Raw genomic sequence first — 27,497 nt, forward strand, 5'->3', positions numbered from 1 at the left:
CGGCTCCGGCCCACCCGTTGCCTCCTGTTGCTGGCTGCCCCATTTTCTCCGAGGCTCACGGGGCCCCGCACTGGCTCTGGGCGACCCCAGGGGCGTGGCGCGCGCGGAGCGGCGCCGGGGGCGGGGCCTCGCGCAGGGAGCCCAGGGATTGGCCGCGGGAAACAAGGGGTGGGGCCGGCTCCGGAGAAAACAGCGCGCGCGCAGCCCTGCTGCACTCCCAGCCTGGAACCCGAGCCAGCCGGAGTCTCCCGCCGCGCCCGCTCCGGGGCTTTTTTTCTTTTTCTTTCTTTCTTTTTTTTTTTAATACCGCGGAGCCCCCTGCCCGGTCCACCAGCCCGCTCCTGCGTAGCGCGAGCCTCTTCCTGTCTCGCAGGTCCCGTCCCGCGCGCTGAAGCCCCTGCCGAAGCGGCGATGCGCCTCATTCAGAACATGTGCACTATCGCCGAGTACCCCGCCCCGGGCAGCGTAGCCGCCGCCGATTGCTGCCTGGGGGCGGCGGGTCGCCGCCTGGTCAAGATCGCTGTGGTGGGCGCCAGTGGCGTGGGCAAGACAGGTGAGTCTTAGCGCTCCGGCGAGAACCCGCTTACCTCTGGGGCTGGAGTTGGGCGGCCCCCACTGAGAGTTGCGGTTAAACGAGGCGTGGGGGAGAGGTGGGAGCTGCAGCCGGATCGCCCACCCTCTCCTACTGATCCTCTGCCCCTCGGGAGGGACCTCAGCCATCTTCGTTTCCACTCTCCTCCTTCATCAGATGAGGGAAACAAACTGCTGATGGCCAGACGACCCTCTACACCACCGACGCAACTGGGATTCGAATTCTGGGGTTCTTGAGCCTCTGGCAGTCCCTGGCACAGAAAGGGGAGTTAGTGAACGTAACCTCTCCCGGAGATCTTTAAGGTTAGGAAAGACATTTGTCTGCGGGAAGGCTTAGGTGTGGCTCAGCCGGGCTCCGAGGATGGTGGTGGACCAAATGACCCATCCAGCTGGACAGAGCCATAATTCACGACGCCTTCCAGCCCCCTCCCCGTCGCTGCAGGGTAGGAATTTCACGTGGTGGTCGGCTGGCTTTCTCTGAGAGTTGCTTTTTAGGTTGGGGGAGGGGTGGAGACCAACCTAACTTCTTGTGCCAAGGTTAATTCTCTTTCCCTTCTCTTTTCTGACCTGCAGCTCTGGTGGTCCGGTTCCTCACCAAACGATTCATCGGTGACTATGAAAGAAATGCAGGTGAGGAAATGTATTTGAGGAAAATGCTGTCAGCTTGCACCAGTACTGCTGTTCCCTTTTTTTTTTTTTCAGTGTCTACCAGGCAGGTTCCTTCAGAGTGACAGTCTGAGCACTGGGATCCTGCCACTTGCAACTTCCCTTGCCCCCGTCCCGTGCTCCCCCCCTTCCCATAACTGCCATCTGGCCTCATTCCATTCCAAGCCCATTCATCATTTTATCAAGTGCCTGAAAGTATTCCCCTTGGTATGTTTTAACTATAGGGACCCCAGTTGGAAGCACCCTTTGTACTCAAGAGCCTCTCCCTTCAAAACACTCCTGCAAAAGTCATAAAAAAAAAAAAAAAAAAAAGATGGCCAGCTCCTCCCCCTACCCCTCGCCCTCTCTGCTGGCTGCCTTTCAGAGGTGACCTTTTAAAGCAAAGGCCAAAGGAGAGCAGTTGTAAACCTAAAGTTCTCTTTTCTTAACAAAGAAAAATAACTAAATGGTAAAATTTTAGGAGGAGAGTTCCTGAATAAATGATAGAACACTTTTTCAATCCCTATGATTAAGAATATCCACTGGGGAGGCTTAAGGGCTTTCTACCTATGCTCTGTTAGCAAATTGTTTAATTCCTTAGACCATATGAAGTACCTACAGGGGATTATTTGGAACGCACTATATAAACCATCCCAAGATAAGGCATGGCAGCCTTGTGCTTTGATGTAGAGTCAGCTATGTTATGTTACACTTATATTCCAACTGATTATGTTGGTTGTGAATTTACTAACAATATTTGCCCACCAAACCATTATATCTAATAGCTAGAATATAAATTTATGCCAAAGAGCGATAAGTACTAAAATAAAGCAAATTCCACACATGCTGAACAAGAAAAATTTTTTTCAAGGAAATTCTCTAAACATGGAACCTTCGTTTAAAATTCGACAGCTAAGGTTCCAAAAATGTACAAGCTTTGTCCTAGTTTTAATAAACCTGCTAATACGGGGTTAAAATTGCAGTTGTTTAAAAAAAAAATCTGAAATAAGCCCATTAAACAGAATAAACTACAGCATATTTTTGTGCATTGGTTCAGGTTATAATTTCTAAGTTAAAAAAATATCCCACAATGTTTTAAAAGTTGTACAAGAAGGAAGGACATTATCTTTTTAAAATTTTGCCTTTATAGGTAATCTCTATACCAGACAAGTCCAAATAGAAGGTGAAACCCTGGCTATTCAGGTTCAAGACACTCCAGGTATTCAGGTGAGTATCTGAGATATGTGACTAGATCAAAGGGGAGTCTGCTTGGCCGTGGAATTGTTCGATTGTTTCCAAAGTACCTCTTGCTGAAGGAGGAGAGAGACTTGGGGAGTCACTAGGCTTTTATATGTTGTTTGACACTTCAGTTGTATCTGGCTGTTGGTCAGTCTTAGCCTGGCTTAATTTGGGAGACTTGGCTAAGGGGCAGAAATCTTCTCGTAGGAGGACTCTACCCAGCAGGAAAGACCAAACCAAACACACTTGGATTTGGCAAAATGCCCTTGCTATGGTTAAAAAGGTCAGTTTTTACATTTGTGTTTTTGGCATTAGAAATCAAACATCTAGGTATAGTCTCCAAACACTTGGAATCATTTTTATATGGTGGAAAGTTACGCTATAGACAAAGAGCCATGCGCGCGTGTGTATTTTTTTTTTTTCCCTCTTGAACTGGGCAGTTATCCAGGTTTAAATGCTTCCAGCTCCTATCTTTACTTCCCCAGACTTACTGTCTAGCCAGTTAATTTCCCATTTTATGCAACTACAAAGTCTCTCTGCATGGAGTTCTCTGCAGGTCAATTTTCCACTCGAGTGTGGTGAGCTGCTCTGTTATTTATTCCAGCTCCGTGCAGCTGGATCAACATATTGTCGAGAAAGCTGAAGCGTGGGGGGGATAGAACTTGTTTACGGCCTGCAACCTGGTGTTCCCGCTAAGGGCTTTTTGAATTCTCTCTCCAGCTGAGCCAGGGCTCTCTCCGGCCCTCACCCTTCACCTTGCCGTCATCCCTCTCTTTCAGGTCCACGAGAACGGCCTGAGCTGCACCGAGCAGCTGAATAGATGCATCCGCTGGGCAGACGCTGTGGTGATCGTCTTCTCCATCACCGACTACAAGAGCTACGAACTCACCGGCCCGCTCCACCAGCACGTGCAGCAGCTGCACCCAGGCACTCGGCTGCCCGTGGTCGTCGTGGCCAACAAGGCCGACCTGCTGCACATCAGGCAGGTGGACCCTCAGCTTGGACTGCAGCTGGCCAGCATGCTGGGCTGCTCCTTCTACGAGGTGTCCGTCAGCGAGAACGACAACGACGTCTACAGCGCTTTCCACGTGCTGTGCAAGGAAGTGAGTCACAAACAGCAGCCCAGTGGCACGCCAGAGAAGCGACGGACCTCCCTCATCCCCAGGCCCAAGTCCCCCAACATGCAGGACCTCAAGAGGAGGTTCAAGCAAGCCCTCTCTGCCAAAGTCAGGACTGTCACCTCTGTCTGACGCCGAGCTGCTCAAGGGGGTTTGGTCTTCCCGGGAAGAGGCCCGAGGTTCTGCAGGAATGTTGGGTGCGGGCAGTTATTCATGGTTCCAGGAAGGGCTGGAGCAGAGGGGCCAGGAGGGCCCATGGAACTGCTGCACACGAGGAAGCGTTGTCCTGAGCAGGGGGACAGAACCGATGCAGCTTGAACGAGCCCACTGCCACCCTCCGAATTCGTGAAATGTCCTCCATGTCTTTTCCTCTGGAGTGGGGACGGGGCACGATCGCTGGGGATTTTGTTAACTACCTTGTAAATGACAGTCAGTTGTAATTTCAGCCAATATATTGATGTGATTTACATTGGGAATGAAAGAATGGATTAAGCATTCACAGGCTTTCCTCTTTTTTTTTTTCTTCTTTCTTTCTTTTCCTTTTTTTTTTTTCCCCTCCTCCCAAGAGGAAGAATTGCTTTTCTTACACGAGTATATGTGTCTCTGGAATACGCTTCCTTATAGAATGCCCTTCTAACCTGAAGGATACCCAGATTTCTTTTTCTTTTAAAGAACAGGAGAAAATACTACCCCACCCCACTAAAAAGGGTGGAGTTTATGGGCCGAATGTTATATATACAGACATGTGTAAGCTTATGGGCCTGCATCCTCCTGACATGGGGTGAGTATGCTGAGCTGGGTACGTGTTGAGTGGTTGAGAACACAAACTCTTCAGCCCCAGACTTTGAGTAATTGTGAGACTGTATAATTTTTCTTTTTTAATCGTTGCATCAGGTACAGAAAAACAAAGTGTGTCCATTTATTTTGGTCTGATTTGTGTAAACACAGCAATGACGCTGGGTTGTTTCTAGACCTGGCCGAGTTGTGGCTTAACTACGGAAACACTATCTTAAAGCGAGTGAACAGATGCAGGGGTGACCGCCAAATCTCCTACACAGATGCACTTTAAAAAGCCACTCATGCTTTTGGCTTAAACTGTAATTAATTTATTTTATGTACAATAAAGCTCATTTTAAAAGAGGAGACGTCTGACTTGGTCTTAATTGAAACGTTCACCTTCTGTCCTTCAGACAAAGTATTACTCGGCACCTTGTACTTCTTGGGCACGTCGAGTCGGGCATGATACCTTCCTGGGGTGAGCACTTAAGTCTCACGACAAACCACTGAAGCGCATTCTCTTCTTATCCCCCTTTTACAGATGAGGAAACAGGCTTGAAAACAAGTTAAATAACTTGTCAAAGGCCCCGGCCTGTGAGAGTTGTAAATTGTAATTTGCTGCTTTCTAGTCAAGAGTAAAGCACATCTCCTATTCATTTCCTTCCTGATCCTCCAGGTAAACCTAAGACAAATGTCTGGCCCTATATTTTATGTTGATCAGAGATCGCTTGGCTAAGCCGTGAAGATCATGCTTCTACACAAGACCACTGTTTCTCCATATGTGCTCTATTTGGCAAATCTTCCTTGGGTATGCTGCTTTCAGAAAGTGCACTTCGTTCTCATTTTGCAGAAGCTCATAGCAGTTGATCCGGGGCTGTTCAGGAACCCCTCCCATGTAGCACCTGCCCCAGGTGGTGTGCTGAAACTGCCAGGCCTCTCATCTGCTTCCATCCGAGCCTGGGAGACCTTTCATACAAGCTAAGTGAGTCACCACCTTTATGGGCAAATAGTCACACCTTATATTTGTCTGTGTAGTGCTTTCACATACCTGATCTCATTTAACCCTCAGGATAAACCAGTGGGGAGGGCGGGGGAGGTAATACGACCATTTTACAGATGAGAAAAACAGGCTCTGAGTTTCGAGTGATGTCCTCGAGTTCACACAAAGGGCATGAATCAATGTCTTCTGACTATATTCAATTTTCTTAGTCCTTTATAATATTTCATATATGGGCCACTGCCACATATAGGGGGCCTTGGGACCAAGAGAAGCAGCCATAATGAATAGTTGAGGGCCTACTACGGAACGGTACCAGATTTTCAAATCTGTTTTCCCACAGGGTAAATGTCCTGCCTGCTCTTGACGGGGCTTCTGGTGAGGTCCCAAACCTTCCTTCCATGGAGAGCAATTTTCTACACTTCAAGCCTAACCGAACCTCTGAGAAGGTGTTGGGGTGAGGGGGGGTGAGGGAGGGAACAGCGCTCACATGAGATTCTAAAAACGTCTCATTTCAAAGGCAGTGAGACAAGGATCTCTGACTAGATTCTGTTCACGTTTGTTTTCATTCATTCTATGTGGCTATATTAGTAATGTCCAGTGAGTGAGAGGTTCATCTTTATATACTTACCAATGGTCTTCTACCCATGTTCTGGAGTTAAAGAAGATGAATTTTCCCGGGGGCTTTATCTTGCAAAGGTGCTGAGCGGCGCCAGACGTCCTCTGTTTATGAGAGGCACCCTGCTTCCTCCTCTCCTTTCCACCTGCTCCAAGAGTCAGCAGACCTCACAGCAGGCCTCTACTCCTTTGTGAGCTGCCCTCCCTGACCTCCTGGCACTTCCCCGTTGCCCCTCACATCCCCACAGCGCTGGACTCGGTCTCTTACATTTCATTTTAGAAATTCACGTTGAAAGGGTCTCAGGGCTCCAGCCTACCCTGGGGATAAAGTGGTTTGTTGGAGGCCATTCTGGGAGAGAGAGATTGACTCCCGGCTGGAAACCACCCAAGTCCCAGTTCTGTCCGCTGTCTCAGGCTGACTTGACTATTTATAGTTCTAGAATACACCATGTTTTCTTCTCGTGAATTTAGCTTCATATTTCTTTACCTTTGTTCATCCCTTTCATTATACTCTGAATTCCTCTTTGGTTTTAATTTCTGATCTATAATCATATGGCACTGAGAAATGGCCTTCTCCCACCCGGGTAGGGGATGGCTCCCTTTGCCACCTGGGTAGGGGAAGGGAGGGGTGTGTAAGTGTGTACAGGGGAATGGAGAAAGGAATCAGAATTTCCTGAGCATTTACAGTGTGCCCAGGTTATAATCCATCTCCTTTAATCTTCTGAAGAATCCTGCAAGGAAGGTAATAATTCCACCGCCAGTTTAAAGATGAGGAAACTGAGGCTCAGAGAGATGAAAGCTGGGGTCACACAGACGGTAACATTCACTGTTTCTGAAAACCTCTGTGCCAGGCACTGTAGGGGGTACTTGAAATAACTTCCATTCTCCACACCAACCCCACAATCCATTTTCAGTCCCTGCTACAGATGCGGAGAAGGGAGGCTCAGAAGAATGAGCTCCTAAGTGGCAGATTCGGATCCAGGACTCCACCACGTCTGCCTGATGCCACGGCCTAGACGCCAGGCAGCCGGCCCTCCGCTGCCCAGCCCCGGCTCCTCTAAGCAAAGCCCCCAGTGCACGGAGCTCTCCTCTCCTCTGCTTGCAGACGCTGGCCCTCCCTGCCCGGCCCGTGGTCCCTGTCGGGCTTCCCTCCACCTCCCTGCTCCTACCCTGGGCTCGTGGCCCCGCCTGGCTGCCATGGCCACATCTGCTCTTGCTATCACACTGGCCTGCAGTCCCAGCTCAGTAATAAAGACGTCCAGGCTGGGGCGGGGGCCAGCACAGCCCACAGCCCGTCTGCCTCGGCACCGGATCCTTGTCCGTCGAGATGTCTGGCTTTCGAGCTTCCTCCCTGCCGCAAATCAAAACCATCCGAACACTCTGCGGCGGGCCTGGCGCTGCGCCGGGGACCACGACGGCTCCCTGTCAGCGCCCGGCCACCGGGCTGCCCTGAGCCCCAGGTTCAAGAGCTGCGGGCCTGCCTACAGTGAGCCCCTCGTTCTGGTGAAAAGCGGGATTCCGACATTCATGTTACACCCTGCAGGGGAGAAAGCAGATGTGCTTTCTGGACAAACGCACAAGCCTCTGGGCAGATCCCTCAGGAGCGAGCAGTTGGGTAACTCCAGGGCTGCACCAGCGGGGGACGGGCTGCCCGGCCAAGTCTCTGCCGGTAACTCAAGACAGGGCGCCTGGCAGTGGCCACGACGAATGACAGGGCTCTATTTGTTACAATAAATAACCCAGGAGAACTTGTGTTTTCTGCACTCCCTTCAGAGTCTAAAAGGAGAAACTTCCAGAAAGTTCTTATTGTCCTCATGACTCTCCTAATTCGGTGAGAAGAGCACAGGATCGGGGTTATCGCTGATTGTGGCAAGTATCCCTCACTCCTCTGCTCTCAAATGCCCCCCGGCGTCTGGTTTTGTCTCTTAAAATAGAGATGGAGTTTTCTCTTAATGTTTCCTGGGCAGCAATGGCAGACGACATTTGTAATCCTGGATTATTTGTTGTTGGGATTCTGTTTCTGGTAACCGGGGTTTAATAAATAATAGTAGTCTTGGGGCGAGCCTGATGGAAGTCTTTGTTATTGGGTAACGCTGTAATGGAGGGGTCTGGGGTCGACGGAGCCATATCCATAGGCCCCAGCCCTCTGGGGACAACCCCTGGCTGCCGTACCTCCAAACACCTGTCGTGCCCGCTATGTTTGCTGGGAAGCAGACTCCAGAAGGAGGGTTTACAAAAGTGGAAGTCAATTGCTAAGGAGTATTTACACCTCTATCAATTGTGTCTATGAAGAGTGGCTGATGAGATCCTTGGCAGAAGGCTTGCATTTGTCTGTGCTTGTTTTGGCTCTGACCAGCCAGGGTTTAGGTGGTGAACACTCAGACCCAGGCGGAGAGAGGAGAAACCACAGTAAACACCCAGCTCGGCCTTTTAAGCCACCTTCAGGTGGCTGACATCTGGCGGGGGGGAAATCCCTTTAGAACTGGTGCATTTGGATGAGGTTGAAATGGTTCAGTCAGGGTGTCAGTCTCAGAGTCCACATAACTACTCTGTAGCTAACATTAGGGATGGAGAAAGTTCTCTCAGGGACAGGGCTCTGCATGGGCAATCATTAGACATTAGCTGCCAATAATGGTGATTCTTCTGTGCTCTTAGCCAGCTTGCCAAGTGCCACGTTCTAAATGCTTTACACGTATTAACTCTTTTAATTCTCACAACAACTCAACGTGGTATGTCCTATCATTGTCCAATTCATAGTCAACTGAGACCAGGAGAAGTGAACCTTTGTGCGGAGGAGGCGGGATTGGAACCCAAGCCACGGGATGGGGCTCCAGGCGCTGCTCCTGGCCTCTGGGCTGTATCATCCTGGAAGTAGGTGGGACCAGGGCATTATTCCTCCTCCGTCTTCTCCTCTCCTTGTGGACCCTGGGAATGCTTCCAGATTTTCTCTTCATTTGACATTATCCGCCTTTTGAGACTTCATCATTTTGTGGGGTGAGTTCCTTGCTGTCCTCAGCAGTGAGAACCCACATTCCTTGGTGTCCTGTGCAGGCTGCGTTAGGGATGGCGTCCCCTACAGCAGCCCTCTCACGAGGTAGGTACCACTCATTATTATCAGCATTTACAGATGGAGGCACTAAGGCTTGGAGAGGTACACACTGCTGGGAGTGGCAGAGCTGAGACTTAAACCCAGACAAAACTATGGAGCTCTGTTCTAACCACTGCTCCTTCATAGCACACCAAGGGCACGATCGTTTCTCCCTCACCCCCTCCTCTCCCGGGCAGTGAGCCCAAGAAGAAGGCAACGCCAGAGAGGTTTCGGGAAGCTCCGCCCAGGGGCCCGATGTGCTACTTCCAGAGTCCCCTCTTTTTTCTTATCTGGTAAAGGCTCTTTGCAGGATTTACACCAAGTCGTGCCTCCCACCTTCTTATTCAAACCAAACTCTGATCCCCAGGATCTTCTTTCAGCTCACATTTCCTCCAAAGCCTTCCGCTACCTGATTGTCTGCCTAGCTCAATTCCTCCAACCAGCGACCACAGAGATGGAAAAAGACGATTATAAACTAAACCTTTCACGTTCCCCCCATCACTCAGAGGCTGCTTTGGACCATATTTAATCTAGTACTGAGAGCATTTTCGGGACATAGTAACTGCTGAATGATAATGTTTACAATCAGAAACTTCCTCTGTTTATCATTTCAGATGAGAAGCTTTTGAATATTCTTTTATAAAAGAGAAAATTAACTTGTAAAAATACATTCAAGGCACGGAAGTAAAACACAAATACATGTCTTCTGTGAAACATATTCAAATGACACAAATATACTGAGAGCGAGACGTTCCCTTTTCTTAGTCCTCCTATAATATGCTGCTTCCCAGAGGGAACCACTTGTTAGCAGTTTGGTTTTTCTATTTCCCGAAAGTTTCCGTTGCATATAGACATATGGTTTAAAACTTAAACTCGGGAATTCCCTGGCGGCCCGGTGGTTAGGACTCTGGGCTTCCACTGCTGAGGGCCTGGGTTCGGTCCCTGGTCAGGGACCTAAGATCCTGCAAGCCATGGGGTAAGGCCAAAAGAAAAAAAAAAAAACCAAAAAAAACCAAACACTGATCCTTGAGCAGATCCTCACACAGGGCTCGAGTGTCAGGAGAAGCACCAGCTGCTCGTTCTGTGAGAGCCATTGTGTCCGGGATGCACCGCTCTCCTTCCCCATATCATGGGCAGAAGCTCTTGGAGTGCCTGGTACATACCGCTGGATAGTTGGGAATGAATGAATGAATGAATGAATGCAGATTGGAGACACACAACAGGTTACTTCTTTTTTTTAAAATTTTTTTAATTTTTGGCTGCGTTGGGTCTTCGTTGCTGCGTGCGGGCTTTCTCTAGTTGCGGCGAGTGGGGGCTACTCTTCATTTTGGTGCGTGGGCTTCTCATTGCAGTGGCTTCTCTTGTTGTGGAGCACGGGCTCTAGGCACGCGGGCTTCAGTAATTGTAGCACACGGGCTCAGTAGTTGTGGCTCGCGGGTTCTAGAGCGCAGGCTCAGTAGTTGTGGCACACGGGCTTAGTTGCTCCGCGGCATTTGGGATCTTCCCGGACCAGGGCTCGAACCCATGTCCCCTATACTGGCAGGCAGATTCTCAACCACTATGCCACCAGGGAAGCCCCCAGGTTACTTCTTTATTTTTAGAAAAGAGTGATCTTTGCTTTAATGATCATCTCTTTGGGGCTATTTGCCATTTTCTTCCTTATTCAAATTCAAACTTTTAACTGAGTGGAATGGAAGAAGCATCCGAGGTCTCCAGTATTTCAGCACCGTGAAGGAACTGGTGTTAGGTGGAAAACATACTTGGACAAAATAAAGAACGTTGGTGTCTAGAAAACCTGCTTCAATGACATCTCAAAATGATTTCCAACCTCACAGTTTTCTCAAAACAGTGTTTTGTAGAGAACTAAAAGCAGAGACACATGAATGTTTTGGTTTACATTTTATTTCCTCTGTTTAATCCACACTAGCCAGTATTTTGCAGCTTTGTCTCTTTATTACAAACTTCTTTCAGAGATGTTAGAAATTTCCATGAACTATACACCTACAAATGTGTGGGTTCCAAGCAGTTCATTTTTGCTGGAGCTCTTATATAATTTCACTCTGTCAGTCTAGGTTTTTCTGTTATGGCTAGAAGGAAGCGTTAGACTCACAGAAAAGAAAGCTTTATACTTCTATAGAAATGTGATATCACAAAAGTCATGGGGGGTGAGGTTCCAACCTAGACTCCCTGGACTAGATATCTTTATTGGGGCCTTCCTTGGGGAGGAGAGGAAACCTTCTACAGGCAGGCACAGCCCTCCAATCAACCTCTCTCCCACTCCTGTTCCAAGCAGGCTGGCAGCCCTGCCCAGTAAGCAAACTGGAACAATGTAGCCCTTTGTACAGGCAGGCGATTTACAACACAGGCAGACAATCAGCACGGCCCTAGCCACTACCCCTCCCTTCGGGCCTTTTCAGAAATGTCTCAGATCAAGAGAGAAACAAAGCCTCAGATCCTATTTGCAGCATTCCCTCCTCAGCTACATAATCTTAAAAACCAAACTTTCCTCACACTCACGATTCTAAAGCATGGGGAACTTCTCCTTGAGCAACTGCGGATCAAACGTCTTGTAATCTACCAATACTCACCAACAGGCACTCATTTAGAATGAATGAACCTGCAGGTGGAATCAGAAAGATCACAGAGAGAGGGTTAAGGATAAAGTGGAATTATCATGAATTAGGCCAGCTGAAAGGCAGTTTGATGCCTTTAGAAAAATGAAATTTTTTTTTTTTTTTTTAAGAATCTCAGCAATGCCAGCAAAGTACTTCACTGTGTGGGTATCAAGATCCTTTGGGCAAAGCAACCTAAGTGTCCATCCACAGATGAATGGATAAAGAAGATGTGCCACATATGTACAATGGAATACTACTCAACCATAAAAAGAAACGAAATTGAGTTATTTGTAGTGAGGTGGATGGACCTAGAGTCTGTCATACAGAGTGAAGTAAGTCAGAAAGAGAAAAAGAAGTACCGTATGCTAACACTTATATATGGAATCTAAAAAAAAGGTTCTGAAGAACCGAGGGGCAGGACAGGAAGAAAGATGCAGACATAGAGAATGGACTTGAGGACACGGGGAGGGGGAAGGGTAATCTGGGACGAAGTGAGAGAGTGGCATGGACATATATACACTACCCAATGTAAAATAGATAGCTAGTGGGAAGCAGCCGCATGGCACAGGGAGATCAGCTCGGTGCTTTGTGACCACCTAGAGGGGTGGGATAGGGAGGGTGGCAGGGAGACGCAAGAGGGAGGAGATATGGGGATATATGTGTATATGTATAGCTGATTCACTTTGTTATAAAGCAGAAACTAACACACCATTGTAAAGCAATTATACTCCAATAAAGATGTTAAAAAAAAAAAGATTCTTTGGGCATAATTCAGTCATACCCACGATTAGTAACAGGGACACTGGTTTGGGAGGCATATCTTGGATGGGGACAGAAAATAGTATTGGGATTTCCAGCTCGGGTAGGTCTCCTCTTCTCAGCAGATGCTCAGAAGCCAAGGTCTGGATGCAGCCGGTCAGTTGTAAATAACAGTTCAGGGATATTAGTTGGCTTTAGGAGTCGCGTGGACAGCACGATTACCTAACAACGGGAGGGGCAAACACACCGCAGACAATTAGGAGAGCCAATCCCAGCTTATTAGATGATGAGAAATAAAATGCAACACATTTCTTTGGGGGAAGGCATGGAGTGGGTACTGTGGAGGAAAAGGCAGAAGGCGGCAGCTTGAATGCCGCCGATGCTAGCGTCCTGGGCGTAAGGAAGGGCGCACAGGCTGGGAAGGATGGCTGGTGGGAGGGTGGGCTGCGTGTGCTGAGCCTTTAACCAGTGGGCACTGAGCAGGGCTGAGCCCAGCCACCACCTTGCTGCTGAATTGAACTCGATCAGACCGTTGCTCTGTGATCCAGTAATGTGACCTCAACAGAGAGGTCTCTCCCTCTTCTAGGGAGCCTTTGCTGCTTCAGGGAAAGAGAGAAGGCACACTCAAGAGCTGGCTGTCGCTGTGGGTGATAATGATGACGGCTGTATTAATTTCTTAGTACCCCAAACTTCAGTAACAGAAAGTTCCTGTCTCACACTTCTGGAAGCCAGAAGTCCAAGAGCAAGGTGTTGGCAGGGTTGGTTGCTTCTAAGGGTTGTGAGGGAGAATCTTCCCTCTTAAGCTCCCTTAGGTCTGCACACTGTCTTCCCTCTACGTGTGTCTGTCTCTGTGTCCACATTTCCCCTTTCAGCAGGACACAGTCATACAGGATCAGGGCTCACCCTAATGACCTCATCTTAATTTGATAATCTGCAAGACCTATTTCCAATAAGGCCACATTCATGGGTACTAGGGGTTCAGACTTTAACACCTTTCGGGAGGGACACCGTTTGACCCATAACCATGATGATAATAATGATGATATCTGCTAATATTTATTAGTCCTTATGGTAGGCCCCGCACTGAGGATGATCTCATTTAATATCCATTTAATCTTCATAACAACCCTATGAAGTAGGTACATGTATTATTCCTATTTTGCAGATAAGGAAAATAAAGTACAGAAAGGTTAAGCCACTTGTCCAAGGACACACAGGAAGCAGAAGCAGTTGAGTCAGGATTCCAACCCAGGCAGGCTGGCTTCAGCGTCCAAGCGTCTGTCTGGTCACTCCTCTATCATCAAGGGCTCTGGGAAGGCTGCTTACTTCCCTAGTCCACATGGACCTTTGGGCCTCTCTGGCCTGTCGTCGTAATGTCCCTTTCTGCTTCCCTGAGACTGGGCCGTTCTTCTGGGGCAGATTTCCCTCTGCAGCACTGGGAGAGCTCATTCCCCAGGGCTGGGCTGGAGCAGTGATGCGCTCTGTCAGGCTGGTGAGGTTTTGCCCAGGCAGGGGTTGTACACCCAGTAGATAAGGGGGTGACTATGGGAAGTGGGAAGGACGTATGAGTCAGGTGCCACAGCCCAGCCCCTGAGCGTGGGGGGTCGCAGGCCGGCAGCAGGCCTGGCTTCAAGGGGCCACACCGCCTGGCCAGGCCTCTTGCGGGGAAGCAAGTTGGCACTCACACCTCACTCTCTACCCCTCCCACCCCCAAAGCTATCCCAGGTGGAACCAAAGCAATGAATTAACCAACTCACTGGCCAAAAACCAGAGCCTATGCTCCAATGTGGAGGAGAAGCTGAGGGAGGGGAGGAGAGAAGGAAGCATTTTATAATTTTCTTGTGCTTGTTGTTGTCAAAGAAACGAGGTTATTAAAAAGTTTTCTGTTTAAAACAAAAATTAATCTTTGAAAGCAGTGATGTTACTATTTTTTGAAAGAGAATTATCCTTGAAAATATATGGCTAATGTCAGCCAAGTCATATTTCTGGCAGAAAAAAATACACAGCGATCTGTGCTCACATCTTTCCTAGAAAGCCATGTGATGAGAGCCTGAGGGCAGGTAGTGAACATTAGCACCCCCTTATCACATGGTGTAGATGCCATTTGAATATGTGGCTCTGGAGAGAGAGGACAGGGTCTCTACTCACTCCTCGGGGGCTTCTGGGCCAGGTCCAACAGATGGTTGAGTCTGGCGGTGCCCAGACCAGCACGCTCACCAGATGCTAGTAGAGCCCGGCTCCACTGCGGATGGGCTACATGCCCCGGGGAGGGTCACTTCACCTGGGGCCTCACTCTGTCCTTCCCAGAAGAAAAGCAACAGCCCCGAGCTTGTAGCACTGTGGCAAGGATTACAGAAGGCCAAGTGCGTAGAGCACGTGAGGTGCTCAGCGATTCTGAGCTGCTATTTGATTGTGTTTTGTGATTGCGTCATAGGCCTCCTTTTGAACCTTATGAAAGCTAAAAACTCTCTAGAAAAATATGCATATGTGTACACACAAGATTCCGAGTATAGTTTTAGGTGAGGTTTAGGTGGATAACTAGGACTCATAGGCAGGTTAAGAAACCCTTATTCAGATATTTTAAAAAATGCACACATAAAGACAAAAATCCTTTGCATAAGAATAGACTCTTGAGAGGTAGGAGAGGCCAGGGAAGCTGATGGCCACAGCCCCTCCCCTGCCCTCCTGCTTGCCAGGCTCCACCACCGCTGCCAGCCCCTGGGGTCCTTAGCTCCAATGCCAAGACGGTGAATTCCTCTCTGGCTGAGGTGAGGGCAAGTGTAATGGCTAGAGTGAGTCCCACAGGATGGTTAAGTCTTATTAACAGGGTTGAGGAACTTGGAGGGGAAAGGTTGTAGACTCGGTTGATGTGGACACTTCTAGAGCAGTGAGAACTAAGCTAAAAGAATCTGTCACTCTCAGGCCGTGTGCTGGGCTTTCAGTCATGGCTGACAGTGACTATGGGTTCGGTCACCTCCACCGAGCTGGAATCAAGGACCAGGACCCTCACATCTAGACATATGGGTATTTAGACAGCATGAGGGCTAAACCAGAGGGTGTCTGGGGCATGCCCTGTGGAGGGCTGAAAAGAAGCAGATGGAAAACAAAGGCAGCCTGTGAAGTAACTGAGGGGGTCTTTGAGGAGGGGAGGAAAGGAGGAAGCTGAGACCAAGGACTCTCGCCGGATAGTACAGTCGTTAAGAGCACAGGCTTAGCTAGGGTGTCCAGTTTGAGCTGGGCCCCAGCTGGCCACCTGCCAGGCGATGGACCCTGGAGAATTTGCTTAATCACTCTGAGTCTCAAGTCCTCATCTATAAGGTGGGAATAATGATATCCACCTCACACGATTATCATGAGGGTCAAATGTGAACATACCTAGAAAACACTTAGCGCAATGACAGGCTCTGGAGGGGCTTAAAAGGGTACCTGCTATTATCGTCTTCGTCATCATCACCATCTTCACTCTTCTCCTCCTCTGCTGCACTCCCTCTATTCAGCTCACCGCAGTTACTGGGGTGGACTCAGAGGAGATAAACGTGCCAGAGCCATCTTCCCCAAGTGTAAATCTGATTGTATTTATTCATAAGTTTAAAATCCTGACTGCCTGCTCTCCACCATTTATAAGCCTGACCCAGTGCTGTGGGATAGAATAAAGAAAGAAGAATGAAAGAAATAAGGGCAGTCTAAGAGACCTCTGGGACAACATAAAATGTACCAACATTCATATTATAGGGGTCTCAGAAGGAAAAGAGAGAGAGAAAGGGCCTGAGAAAATATTTGAAGAGATAATAGCCGAAAACTTCCCTAACTTGGGAAAGGAAACATTCTCAAGTCCAGGAAGTGCAGAGAGTCCCATACGGGATAAATCCAAAGAGGCACACACCAAGGCACATATTAATCAAACTGACAAAAATTAAAGACAAAGAGAAAATATTAAAAGCAACAAGGGAAAAGCAACAAATAACATACAAGGGAATCCCCGTAAGATTATCAGCTGATTTTTCAGCAGAAACTCTGCAGGCTAGAAGGGAGCGGCAGTATATATTTAAAGCGATAAAAGGGAAAAACCAACAACCAAGAATACTCTACCCAGCAAGGCTCTCATTCAGACTGGATGGGGAAATCAAAAGCTTTACAGACAAGCAAAAGCTAAGAGAAATCAGCACCATCAGACCAGCTTTGTAACAAATGCTAGAGGAACTTCTCTAGAGGGAAAAGAAAAGGCCACAACTAGAAAAAGGAAAATTACGAATGGAAAAGCTCACGAGTAAAGGCAAACATACAGTAAAGGTAGGAAATCCTCCAGACATAAATATGATATCAAAATGCAGGATGTTGGAAATGCACTTGAAATTAAGAGACCAGCAACTTAAAACAATCTTGTATGTATATAGACTGCTATATCAAAACCTCATGGTAACCACAAACCAAAAATCTGTAAGTCCAACCGTCTTAGAGAGCATTCCAGGACTTTAGAGACTGATGGCTGTTCAGCACTCCACACCCCTCCACACCCCTGGCCACCACACACCCCTCACCACTGGTTCCACATTCCAGCCACCCTAAATGATCTGCAGTTTCACAAATGGCACTTTGAGGATGCTTCTTCATCTGGAACGAGAGTTCCCAACTCTTTGCCTGAAGTCCTCTTAATCATCCTTCAATAATCTACTCAGGCATCACCACCTCCCAGAAGCCCTCCCAGACCACCCCTCTCTGAAGACTGAGGATGTTCCCATGGCTGTTGGTATCACATTGTATTCCTTGTTTCTTTGTTGTGTGCTGGCACAGTGCCTGATACCTAGCAGGTCCTCGATATAGTGAGTTAGCCAATGACTGATTAAATGAATGAACAAAAACAAGACTAGGAAGGAGGCAGTGAGCTTAGCCAGCAGGAAGTTTTTCACACCAGGAGGCTCTGGTATCTCAAATAGCTCTGCGTAAATTTGTTTCAAATCAGTTCAGCTGAAAACCCACTTGTCTAAAATTCTGATTTTGAAGAACAAGCAGTATCACACCACTAACATTTCCTTTATAGTATAATAGCTGATGGTCCTTAAGCATTTTCACATCTTAGGCGTCTTTTGTTCTTCAGAACGCTTTTGAGCATTTCCTGTTTTTGAGCATATTCGACAAAAAGCATTTCTGCCTTATTTGACTGAAATAGTCCTTAAAATTATAAAAAGTTAGCTAAATGGGGGGAAATGGCACTCAAAAATGAAAAAGAAAATGCTTAAAGCAATCTGAAATTGGCCTGTTGGATATGAAGTTTAAATTTTATGAACATAGTCATCAATGTGTGATATGAAATAAATTAAGCACTAGAGCTCCTTTCGGAGGACTGGCTTTTTCCCAGGCAACCAAGGGCACTGATGAAAATTTCCATCGGGGAGGCAAGGGTGAAGGACACCAGGGTGCCTCTGAACCAAGCCCCTAAAAAGCTGCCTTTGGGGCTCCACACAGGCTCTCTACTCCAGCTGAAGGAGGGGCATCTTGTCTCTGTCCTCAGCCCACCCTGGCTCCTGCAAGAGTGACCCAGCCTGCTAGCTTTCTCTCCACCTTCTGCTTCTCCGGGTCATAACTTGTAGGTGCCAGCATCTTCCTGTTCCATTTCTGCTGAACAGGGGGAAGCCGGCAACCCAGGATTTAGACTCCATATCCCTCTGGTTTCTAACATTGTGAAGTGAAAGGAGAGGGGGGTAAAAAATCATTTTTCTCTATTTTTCTTTTGACCTTGGGAGATGCTTCCCAGTAAAAGCGACTAATACGCACAGGTACCAACACGCATATTCATCCAGCTGATGAACTGGTTTTGGAGCACATGTCAGATTCAAGGCACCACTCACCCCCATTAGCACAGGTGCTGCACGTATACACGCACGTACACACGTGTGTTAAACATAAAATGTTTGTATCGTTAAAACAGTGGGGCAGTGGATTAATTAAACAGACATGACGAGCTTTCTGGAAAACTCACTGCCTTCTCATTGCCTGAGGGGTGAGCGTGCTGTGCTTAGGCTCTCCTAAGGAACCTGATGAGATTTCAGACGCCTCTTCGCTTTTGTCCCTCATGATGGTTGTTTAAAAAGAAGTCTCTTGAGGGAAAACAACAAGAACAAAAACATTCCACTGTAAATGACTTCAGCGTTGTTACCTGGATTGCTACAAATATCAAAGACACATGAAGTGCGTAGGAATGAAGGGTAATGTTAAGAGGAACAATATGAACAGTGTAATGCCGTCTAATATTTCAAATTATAAGGCCCTGAGCTAACTCAGGTAAAAACAAAAATTTTGAATCTCACTGACATTTTCCTTAGAGTAAGAAACTTCAGAACAAATTAAATGTAGACCAAAAAAAAAAAAAGGAAGTCGCTTGACTCTTCTCTTTGGGGCTTCAAATTTTAGAATAACCTGGAGCCACGGTATACACCCAGGATTTAGGTATCCTTGAACCTCCACAGTTGTGCAAAATTGTATGCGTATGAGCATATTTCTGGATCTAATTTTTTTTTCCTCTTACATTCTCACTAAATGTTCAGCTCCAGAAATGTGGATGCCCATGAAAGTGTGGCTGGGCAACGTGCACTAGCCCGTGAAGAGCTGTGATGGCAGGGTCAGCTTGGTCACTCGGTCTTCCTCTGTTTCCTGAGCTGGCCTTTCCCTGTATTTTCTGGAGGGGTCCCTCCCTGTTATTTTCCTTCCACAATCGCAGGCTTCTGCTGGCCTCTTGGCCACGACCCAGCTACAGGGTTCAGCCTGCAGAGCTGTCTGGAATGAGAGAGGCCGGTGCTGAGCACACGCACCCCAGACCAGGGCAAGCCTGCAAAGTCTCCTGCTCATGGCTGTGGCTGTTTGCAGTGGGGTTGAGAGGTTGCCTCTTTGATCCTTTTTTTTTGTAGTCAGGAAGGAGGGCCTTCTCCAGCTGCCCACTTCCTCTCGGCACGTTTACCAAGAACCACAGATGAAGAGTGGAGAAAACACCCCGTTTTAGAGTATAGCAACCATCCTCGAGGACTAGCAGCCGCTAATGCGGTTTCTGGATTCCACTGTTTCGTGCTATCCTTACCATCTCTTGTAAAAGAGAATTCATTTCTGGATGTGCCTTAAGTGACTTCTATCAGCAGTTTCCTTTGAAGAGCAGATCCCCGAATGCCTTGCAAATCTCAGCTCACCAGCCTTCTGCTCCAGGGGAAGCCGGTGCCATCTGAAGGAACCTCTTGCCTCCAAGCCCCCAGGTATTCCCATCACAGCACCTGCCTATGTTCCCGGAACACTCATGTCTAGCTGGAGCTTCCGTGTTTAATGTCAGTCAATCACTTACTATTAGAATGTAAGTTCCATGAAAGCAGGAACGAGTCTGGCTTGGTCACCGCTCTATCCTCAGCACAAAGAACAGTGCTTGGCACAGAGTAGATGCTCAATAAATGTTTACTGGATAATCGACTGATCCAGTTTAAGAGACTGTAAGTTCCTGCACCTGGGTCCAAAAAGCACCCATGTTGATATACAGTAGGTACGGATCATAGCAATTGATACAAAAGACAGAGTGGTTTTAGTTGTCCATAATCCCAGAATCAGTAACAGGTTGGCGTAGTCTACAGAAAAGCTGCTTTTATCTTATGCTTCAATAATGCAAGTACGGTTTCTAGTATTCAATATGCAATGAATAATCACGACAGCTGGTGCCAGGTCCTGTTTGAGGGATTAAAGTAAGTGCAAAGTCCTGAGGCCGGAGGGGAGCAGGCCAGCAGAAGGGTGGTAGGAAAAGAAGGCCCAGCGGCAGGGAGGGGCCGTGGTAGGAGGAGGAGGGGGCCCCAGTGCCTCTGCACTGATCAGCCCATGGCAAGGGCGCTCAGTTGTAAGTGAGCATGAGAGGGAGAGACCTGGGGGCCCAGGAGAGCCGCCCGGGAGCTGAGGCACTCAGGTCCACAGCACGGGCTGGGGTGGGGAGGCTGGAAGAATTGAAGATACTCGGTTTGGAGAAGAGTGGCCCTGGGGGAGGACCTGTGGAGGAGGGAAGAGGCTGATCTGCTCGTAGATTCTGTGCGGCCCAGGAGTTAGAGGCAGCAGCGGCGACACAAGCAGCAGGCAAGGCTGCTCCTGAAGCCCCAGGTTCTCTGAGCCACTCTCTCTGTAGATGATTTGAGCACAAGGTCGGTCAGATTGCAGCCGAGCCACTGAGCCACTACAGATTTCAGGTCTCTGCTGTCAAACTCAGGTCACACGGCTTTGAAAACGTCTGCATTTTATCCTTTTAGAGTGGAGATTAACAGTCTGGCAGGCTATTAACAATGCATCGCTGTTCGGAAGAGCTAAGAATTTGGTTCACCATGTTAGGGGCAGTGAGAAGTGTGCTTTCTGATAAAAAAGAATGTCTTGCTCAAAAAGGCAATTGCTCACCAAACAGATCCTGAACACTGCGGATAGAGAGGGTGTGAGACGAGGCCGAATTTACCACTTTATCAGAAATTCCACCAGCTGTGACCATGACAGGTGTGAGTAATGGTAGAAATGGTCACAGCCAATGACTGGTCACTCCCTTGTTCAAGAACATACCATGGCTCCCTAGATACAGGTCACCTTCCTAAGTAGGGTGTCTGGAGACCCTCGGAAACCAGGCCTTCTCTACGTCTCAGGTGTCCCGGCCACCCTGACACCAAGCCAGTTCTCCTGCCTCACATCAGGCCGTCGGGCCACAAGGCTTCCGGAGCTCCTGCCCTGTGCTCAGGCCTGGGAAGGCCCAGCCTCTGTCCTCAAGGAATTCGTGTTTGCTTGAGGAGGCTTTGTCAGCAACGGGAAGCAGTCAGTGAGCCCGCTGAGCGCTGCACTACAGAGTACAGATTACGGATGCCAGCAGAGATGGGGGCTCCTTGGCTGGCTGAGTGCGTATACACAGAGTGGGTGGAGCTGGGAGACAAGGGCACTGTACACTGTCCCCCACCCAGACCAGCAGCCAGGCGTGGCTGGAATACCCCCTGGGCTCCGTGTGCCTGTGGTGGACAGTCCCCCACGTAAGCCAGGGTCCTACCTGAAGCACTGCACTGGCATCTCTGTTCTGCTTTCTCTAAACCACAGAAAGCCGCTGGCTGCATGCAGACATGGCAAAGCTGAAGACAGGCCCCGAAAGCAAGTCTCAATTGGGCGGGGGGCGAGGGTCAATGGGAAGGTGTCCCAGGCTCCCGGTGCCCCAGCAGGACAGTTCTGAGGCCCCTCAGCCCCCAGAGGACAGAGCCTTGGTTGCCCATAAGTAAGCAGCCGGGCAAGGCACTCTTTTCCCAACCACTCTGCCCCATAGCCTAAATGAGAAAACGGAGGGCTTTTCTCACCCCAATCACCTAGCTAGTAAAAGGCGGAGGGAGGATGCAGACTCGGGCCTGGAAAACCTAGAGGGCTGTGTCTTAACCACCGGGCATTTGCATGGGGAGGAGGACGGGACCTGGCAGGAGGCTACAGAGGAGAAAGATACTACACTTGTCATTGTCATGACAAGGGGCCTTCCCAAACTCCTCCAGCCCCGTCCTCTCCCTGCCACAGGGCGGAGATGGTCCCCGGGAGTCACCCTCAATTATCTGGAGCCTGGAAAGCAGCCAAAACTCTTGAGTAATTAAGCACGGATTGGACGCCAGAGAATACAAGCCCTGTAGGAATTGGGAATAGCGCTTCAGCACTTGCCACCCAGAGGTAGGAGAGGTCTCCCCCTTCCCTCCACCCACAGCAGGTCCTGGCCCTGGGACAGGCAGAAGAAGCAGGGGGAAAGGAGGCAGGGGGATGGAGATAGGAGCGCGGGGGAGCCTAATGAAGGCTCTGGTCCGCCCTCCCCACTCCTGCCTCAGGCCTCCCGTTCAGATCATATCACTGAGGACTGGGTACCTGGGTTCCTGGCTTCAGGGATGGCACAAGGTCTTTGATCATTTTGGCTTCCGAGACTGTGACCCCGCCCACCACGAAGAGAATCAGAAGAGGGTGGTCGCTGGGATGAGGCCGGCTCACCTGCAAAAGAAACCACCCCCGGCGTCAGAGGCGTCTTCAGGTGAGATGAACAACCCTCAGAGAGGGTGGGATCTGTTAGGGGTCGGATGTGTTAGTGGTCTGTGAGCTCACTGACCAGGAACACGCACAGCATGTCACCTTCTTACAGCCCTTTCAATAAATATTTTACTGAAAGCAAAGTTACAGGAGTAACTATTAAACTACAGTAACTACAGGAGCACTATTAAATACGCAGAGAAGACCGAGGGCAACTTCCCCTCCTGTTCGGTCTGCAGGTCTCAGCGTAAGCGTGCTCCTGCCTTACAGAGCTCCGTGCATCTCCTTCCAAGCACGTGCCACAGCCTGGGGTCATCGTCTCTCCCCTGACGGCTGTCTCCTCTAATGGAACACAAGCTCCACGAGGCGGTGATCTTGTCTGCCGGGTTCACTGCTAAATGCCCGGTGTGCCTAGCGCAGTTTCTGGCTCAGAGTGGGTGCTCAGTAAATGTCTGTGGAATAGACGGATGGTTAGAGCCCTAGGAGGGGGCGGTGGAGGGCGGGCAAAGATGCAAGAGCCCTGCACCCACCCTCGAGTGCAAACTTCACGCCCTTACCTTCTGCAAACCAGCCTCAGTCAGCTGAGGTTGGCCTCAGCCAGAGCTGAGGCCCTGCTCCGCGTGCAGCATTGCACTGGAGGTCGTGGGGAATTCCTCCTGGTGCCTCATGATTGCACCAGTGAGGCAAGGTATTATAAAAAAACTAAAATGAGGGCTTCCCTGGTGGCGCAGTGGTAGAGAGTCCGCCTGCGATGCAGGGGACACGGGTTCGTGCCCCGGTCCTGGAAGATCCCACATGCCGCGGAGCGGCTGGGCCCGTGAGCCATGGCCGCTGGGTCTGCGCGTCCGGAGCCTGTGCTCCGCAACGGGAGGGGCCGCAACACTGAGAGGCCCGCGTACCGCAAAAAAACCCCCAAAAAAACAAAAACAAACGAAAAAAACAACTAAAATGAGAATGTCTCCCAGTAATCTCTCAGAAAATGTGCAAGGCCAACATACAGACCTAGTGACTAACTGAAGGGGACGAGAGGGGGTTCCTGAAGACAGTGTGTTTGAGCCCTACCTGGAAGCCCGGGATGGTTCGGTGAGAAGTGGGCAGAAGTGTTGTGAGCCGAGCGCCGCAGGCAAGCAGTCACCAGGTCGGGGGAGCAGGCCAGAGGCCCAGCCGGGACAGCAGCATGGAGTCATTATGGGAAGGACGCTGTCAGCTGCCTGCATGGCCACTGAAGCCCGAGGTGGGAGAAACAGGCTTGACTCCAGCCAGGAGAGGGTAGACAAAGGTGGTAAATGTCTGTACTCATTCGCACCCACTAACACACAAGCCATCTTTGGGCCAAGGGACGGTCCCCCGGAGCAGCAGGTTGGGACATCAGGCTGACAGGAAGAGAGGAAGCCCCTGCTCTTACCCCAACTGCAACTCCTTTCTCAATTTGGTTCTTTTGACTCCCCTGCCTAAATATACCCACTTTTCAATGTCTTTTTTAAAAACACTTAAAAAGGTAATACATTAAGTATTTCCAGTTATATAAGTTGCTCCTTGGCTTCTGGAGAGGAAACTCAGAGTGGATGGGGGGGAGGGAGGTAGAGAAATAGGGGAATGGAGGGAGAGAAATGAAAGGCAGAAAGAAAGAAAGAAAGAAGGAAAAGTAGGTCTAAACTTTTTCAAAATGGGTGGTGGCGAACGCTGAAAAAGTTACAAAACTCTTTGACCTTTACCTCACCCCACCCCCCAACCTTCTGCGCTGTAGCTCCATCCCCTTGACTGCATTTGCTGACTGCTGTCTTCCAGTCCGAGTACCACACACCCACGGCCATCCTGCTTTTGTTCCACTGTTCCCCTGGAGCTGCTCTCATTGCAGCCACCAATGGCCGTCATGTGTCGGAGTCGATAGACAGTTCTTTGTCTTCATTTAACTGGACATTTCTGTGGCATTTGTCACAGTGGATAACACCCTTCTTGGCTTCCACAATAGCACACTGTCTTGGTTATTTCTTTTACCTTTCCACTGATTTCTTCTCAAATTCCTTCATAGGTTCCTTTTCTTGGTCTGCCCTTTAAGTGTCGACGCTCCTTAGGGTTCCATCTTTGGCCCCTTGCTTTTCTCACTTGAGGACCTCATCTACTCATATGCCTTCAATAATCTTTTATATGCTTCCCAAATCTATGTCTTTAGCATCACTATTGAGTTCCTGTGGCCATCTCCACCTGGATGCCTCCTGGGATCCCTCAACTCAACAGATTTCAAATTTGATGCATGATCTTTCCCCAAGTCTATTCCTTCCGTTGACTTTCTAAGAGCATCACCTCCTTCACAGTCTCCTGAGCCAGACCCTTGAGAGTCATCTTGGACTGTGCTGTCTTTTTCATCTCCCAGATCAAGTCCTGTTAATTCTTCCCCCTCCAATTCACTGATCTCTCCTTGATTTCCACTATCCCTGCTCTGGTAGGCTCTCATTCCTTCTTTACTAGATTATTGTTAGAGTCTTCTAATTTGTCTCCCTGTCCCTGGTCTGGCCACACACACACACCCCCACCCCAATCCAGTCTCCTTGTTCCTGCCTAAGTAAGCTTTCGAAAGTGCAAATATTTATTATTGAATTTTTGTGCGTAATCTTATCCGATTGTCAAAAATCCTTAGGAGGCAAATACGATCATTGGCGTATTTTACAGATGGAGAGACTGAAGTTTACACGTCGTGACTAAACCTTGGAGCCAGGGGCCAAACTGCAGAGGCCACACTCTTAAACACCCCTCAGCTCCATCACATGCTCACATTCTTTCTGGGGAGTCTCCTAACTCTGAGGATAAAGTTCAGACTCCTCAATTCAGTATATAAGGCTCTTCTCACATGGCTTTGCTTTATGCCTCTATTTTCATCTCCTCCATATGCACTATTTGCTGGAGTCACTCACGAGGACTTGAGCCATCCATGAATGCAAGGTCTTTTTTAAAAAACTTTTTGTTAAACATACAACACTTTACTGAACATTTGCACTGAAAAGAGCACTTATCACAAGTGTGCAGTTCAATTTATTTTCACAAACTAAACAAATCCTTGTGACCAGTACCCAGATCAGGAAACAGAAAGCCAGCACTCTGGATCCCCACTCAGGCCCCCTTCGTGTCACTACCTCACTAAGGGGTAACTGCCATCTTGACTTCTAGCCACTCGATATCAGATTTAGTTTTGCTCAGTGATACACCCTGGGGATTTGTCCATATTAGGAGGAAAGATCTTTAGCCCACGGGCATTGGTTGGGACCACACCAGTGGGTTTTGGCCTGTCTGTGCCCATGACATTCCAGTTATTAAACAGTTAGAGCACCAACTGCATCATCTTGTTTTATGTGGCACGGACAGTTTCCTCTGTGTAAAGTACCCCTGCCTCCCCTTCTGTACCTCCTTCCTTTTTACTCTCTTTAAAAGGCACCCTCGCCTCTAAAAAGTTCTCCCTAACCACCTCTCAACTCCTGCCCCATGACCCGAATCTGACAGATACCTCTGCCTTGGCCTTGTCACACTGGACTGCGACCTTGATAGACCTGTTTATCTCCTCTCCTAGGCCGTAAGCTACTGGAGGGTAGGGATTGATCATATTTATCTCGGTATTTTGGGGTCTGAGCATAGAGCTAGCTCATGATAAACTTTCAACAAATGTTGCATGAATAAAATGAATGAATGAATGAATGAGGTCCACAGGGTAACTGGAGATATTCTTCTTTTCTTTGAGATCTTTTAGACACTCTCTCTTTGCTTTACGCGTGGTTCTTCCTGGCTGAGTAACTAACCGGGGTTCCTTCCAACCCTACAAACAATTGTTTCTCACTTAATGCTGGGACAGAAATACAACTGGCTCCAGAACTTCAAGTGGTACAGTATGTTCCCAAAGACATATGCTTTCCATAAGAGAGTGTGGACTCTGAAGTACATTGTGAGAATCTTGGAAGGATGTATTGAAAGATGAAAAGGAAAAAAGAAATGAACAGCAACAACAAAGAACAATACCCTTTGGCCAACGAATTGAGGGAATGTTGACTGTGGTACAAATTAACGGGCCCCATTAATGCATGTTGCTGTTTGCCATTTTGGTTTCTGTTTAGATTTATGTTTTGATACCAGGTTTCCTTTTAGAACATGTCAAATCGGCAGGCTATTGGGAAGTGGAGCCTTTCCAGTCTTTTCCATCAGAATAACACATTCCTTATAACCAGCCACATTCGGCTGAGTCCCATTTGTATGTGGGTTCACGGTGTAAGGCACTTTGATGATGAAAGATTTAAGTGTCATTACTGCCGTCACAAACACACAGATTAATAAAGCAAGTCAGACTCATTGCTCTTTCTTTCATTTTCTAAACCTTCACTGGCTGGGATTTTAAGACGTCAGGTTCTGGTCAGAGAAGACAGTTTCTCCCCACCATCCATCCAGCCTTTGAAGCAGGGGCTGCCGACACCTTCTCTGCAGCTGTGGTCCCGAGAGCGCTCTTTGATGTCCTGACTGGTTTCTATGAGAAGGGTTCCTCTGCTCCCCGTTTCTCTGGAGTTCTCCAGGCGTTCCAAGAACCCAGCTGCTGATTCTCCTCCAATCTGTTTCTCTACATGTGTGACTTACTTGTCCCCAGCACAGGCAAGGGTCAGGTCCCCCACCCTCCAACGATGGGCCGGGCCTCGTAGGAGGGAGACAGCGTAATGGGAGCGTTGGCCCAAAGGGCACTGGGCCCTGAGACCCGCCATGCTGACTTTGAAGGTGGCTTGGTAATGGCTTTTCTCCCAACAGGAGGAAGTAACAGCACTGCCACTGCGGCCAAACACTTCACGTCTAGCACAACCTTTTACTCATTTATTCATCCAGTCCACAAATATTTATTGAGCAACTACTATGGGCCAGACACTGCTCTAGGCACTGGGGACTCCGCAGCGAACGAACCCGAGAGGACTCCCTGCTGCACAGAGTTTATATTTTCGTTGGGGAGAGTGACAAAATACAAAAGTAAATTGGTAAGTGAAGAAGGTGATAAGTGT

General features: G+C 48.7%; 2 protein-coding genes across 2 annotated transcripts in view; one reads left to right on the top strand and one right to left on the bottom strand.

Moving 5' to 3' along the window:
- Window positions 1-210: 210 nt before the first annotated feature.
- On the top strand, window positions 211-4,734 carry RASL11B (RAS like family 11 member B). The gene is made up of 4 exons (XM_022564354.3): window positions 211-553; window positions 1,165-1,221; window positions 2,387-2,463; window positions 3,255-4,734. Exons 1-4 carry the CDS (start codon window positions 412-414, stop codon window positions 3,723-3,725), a joined length of 747 nt encoding a protein of 248 aa, XP_022420062.1. The 5' UTR covers window positions 211-411; the 3' UTR covers window positions 3,726-4,734.
- Window positions 4,128-27,497, bottom strand: part of SCFD2 (sec1 family domain containing 2) — a 402,719-nt gene continuing 379,349 nt past the window's right edge. Inside the window, exons 8-9 of the mRNA XM_022564339.3 lie at window positions 22,321-22,440; window positions 4,128-12,669 (exon numbers count right to left, since the gene is read on the bottom strand). Of these exons, the coding sequence (XP_022420047.1) occupies window positions 12,577-12,669; window positions 22,321-22,440 (213 nt within the window). The 3' untranslated portion in view covers window positions 4,128-12,576. The remainder of the gene's footprint in view (window positions 12,670-22,320; window positions 22,441-27,497) is intronic.

This window comes from Delphinapterus leucas, chromosome 5 (assembly GCF_059928025.1).
Source record: "Delphinapterus leucas isolate spDelLeu-1000000601 "Yukka" chromosome 5, BTC_Dleu_Yukka2, whole genome shotgun sequence".
Classification (NCBI taxonomy): domain Eukaryota; kingdom Metazoa; phylum Chordata; class Mammalia; order Artiodactyla; family Monodontidae; genus Delphinapterus; species Delphinapterus leucas.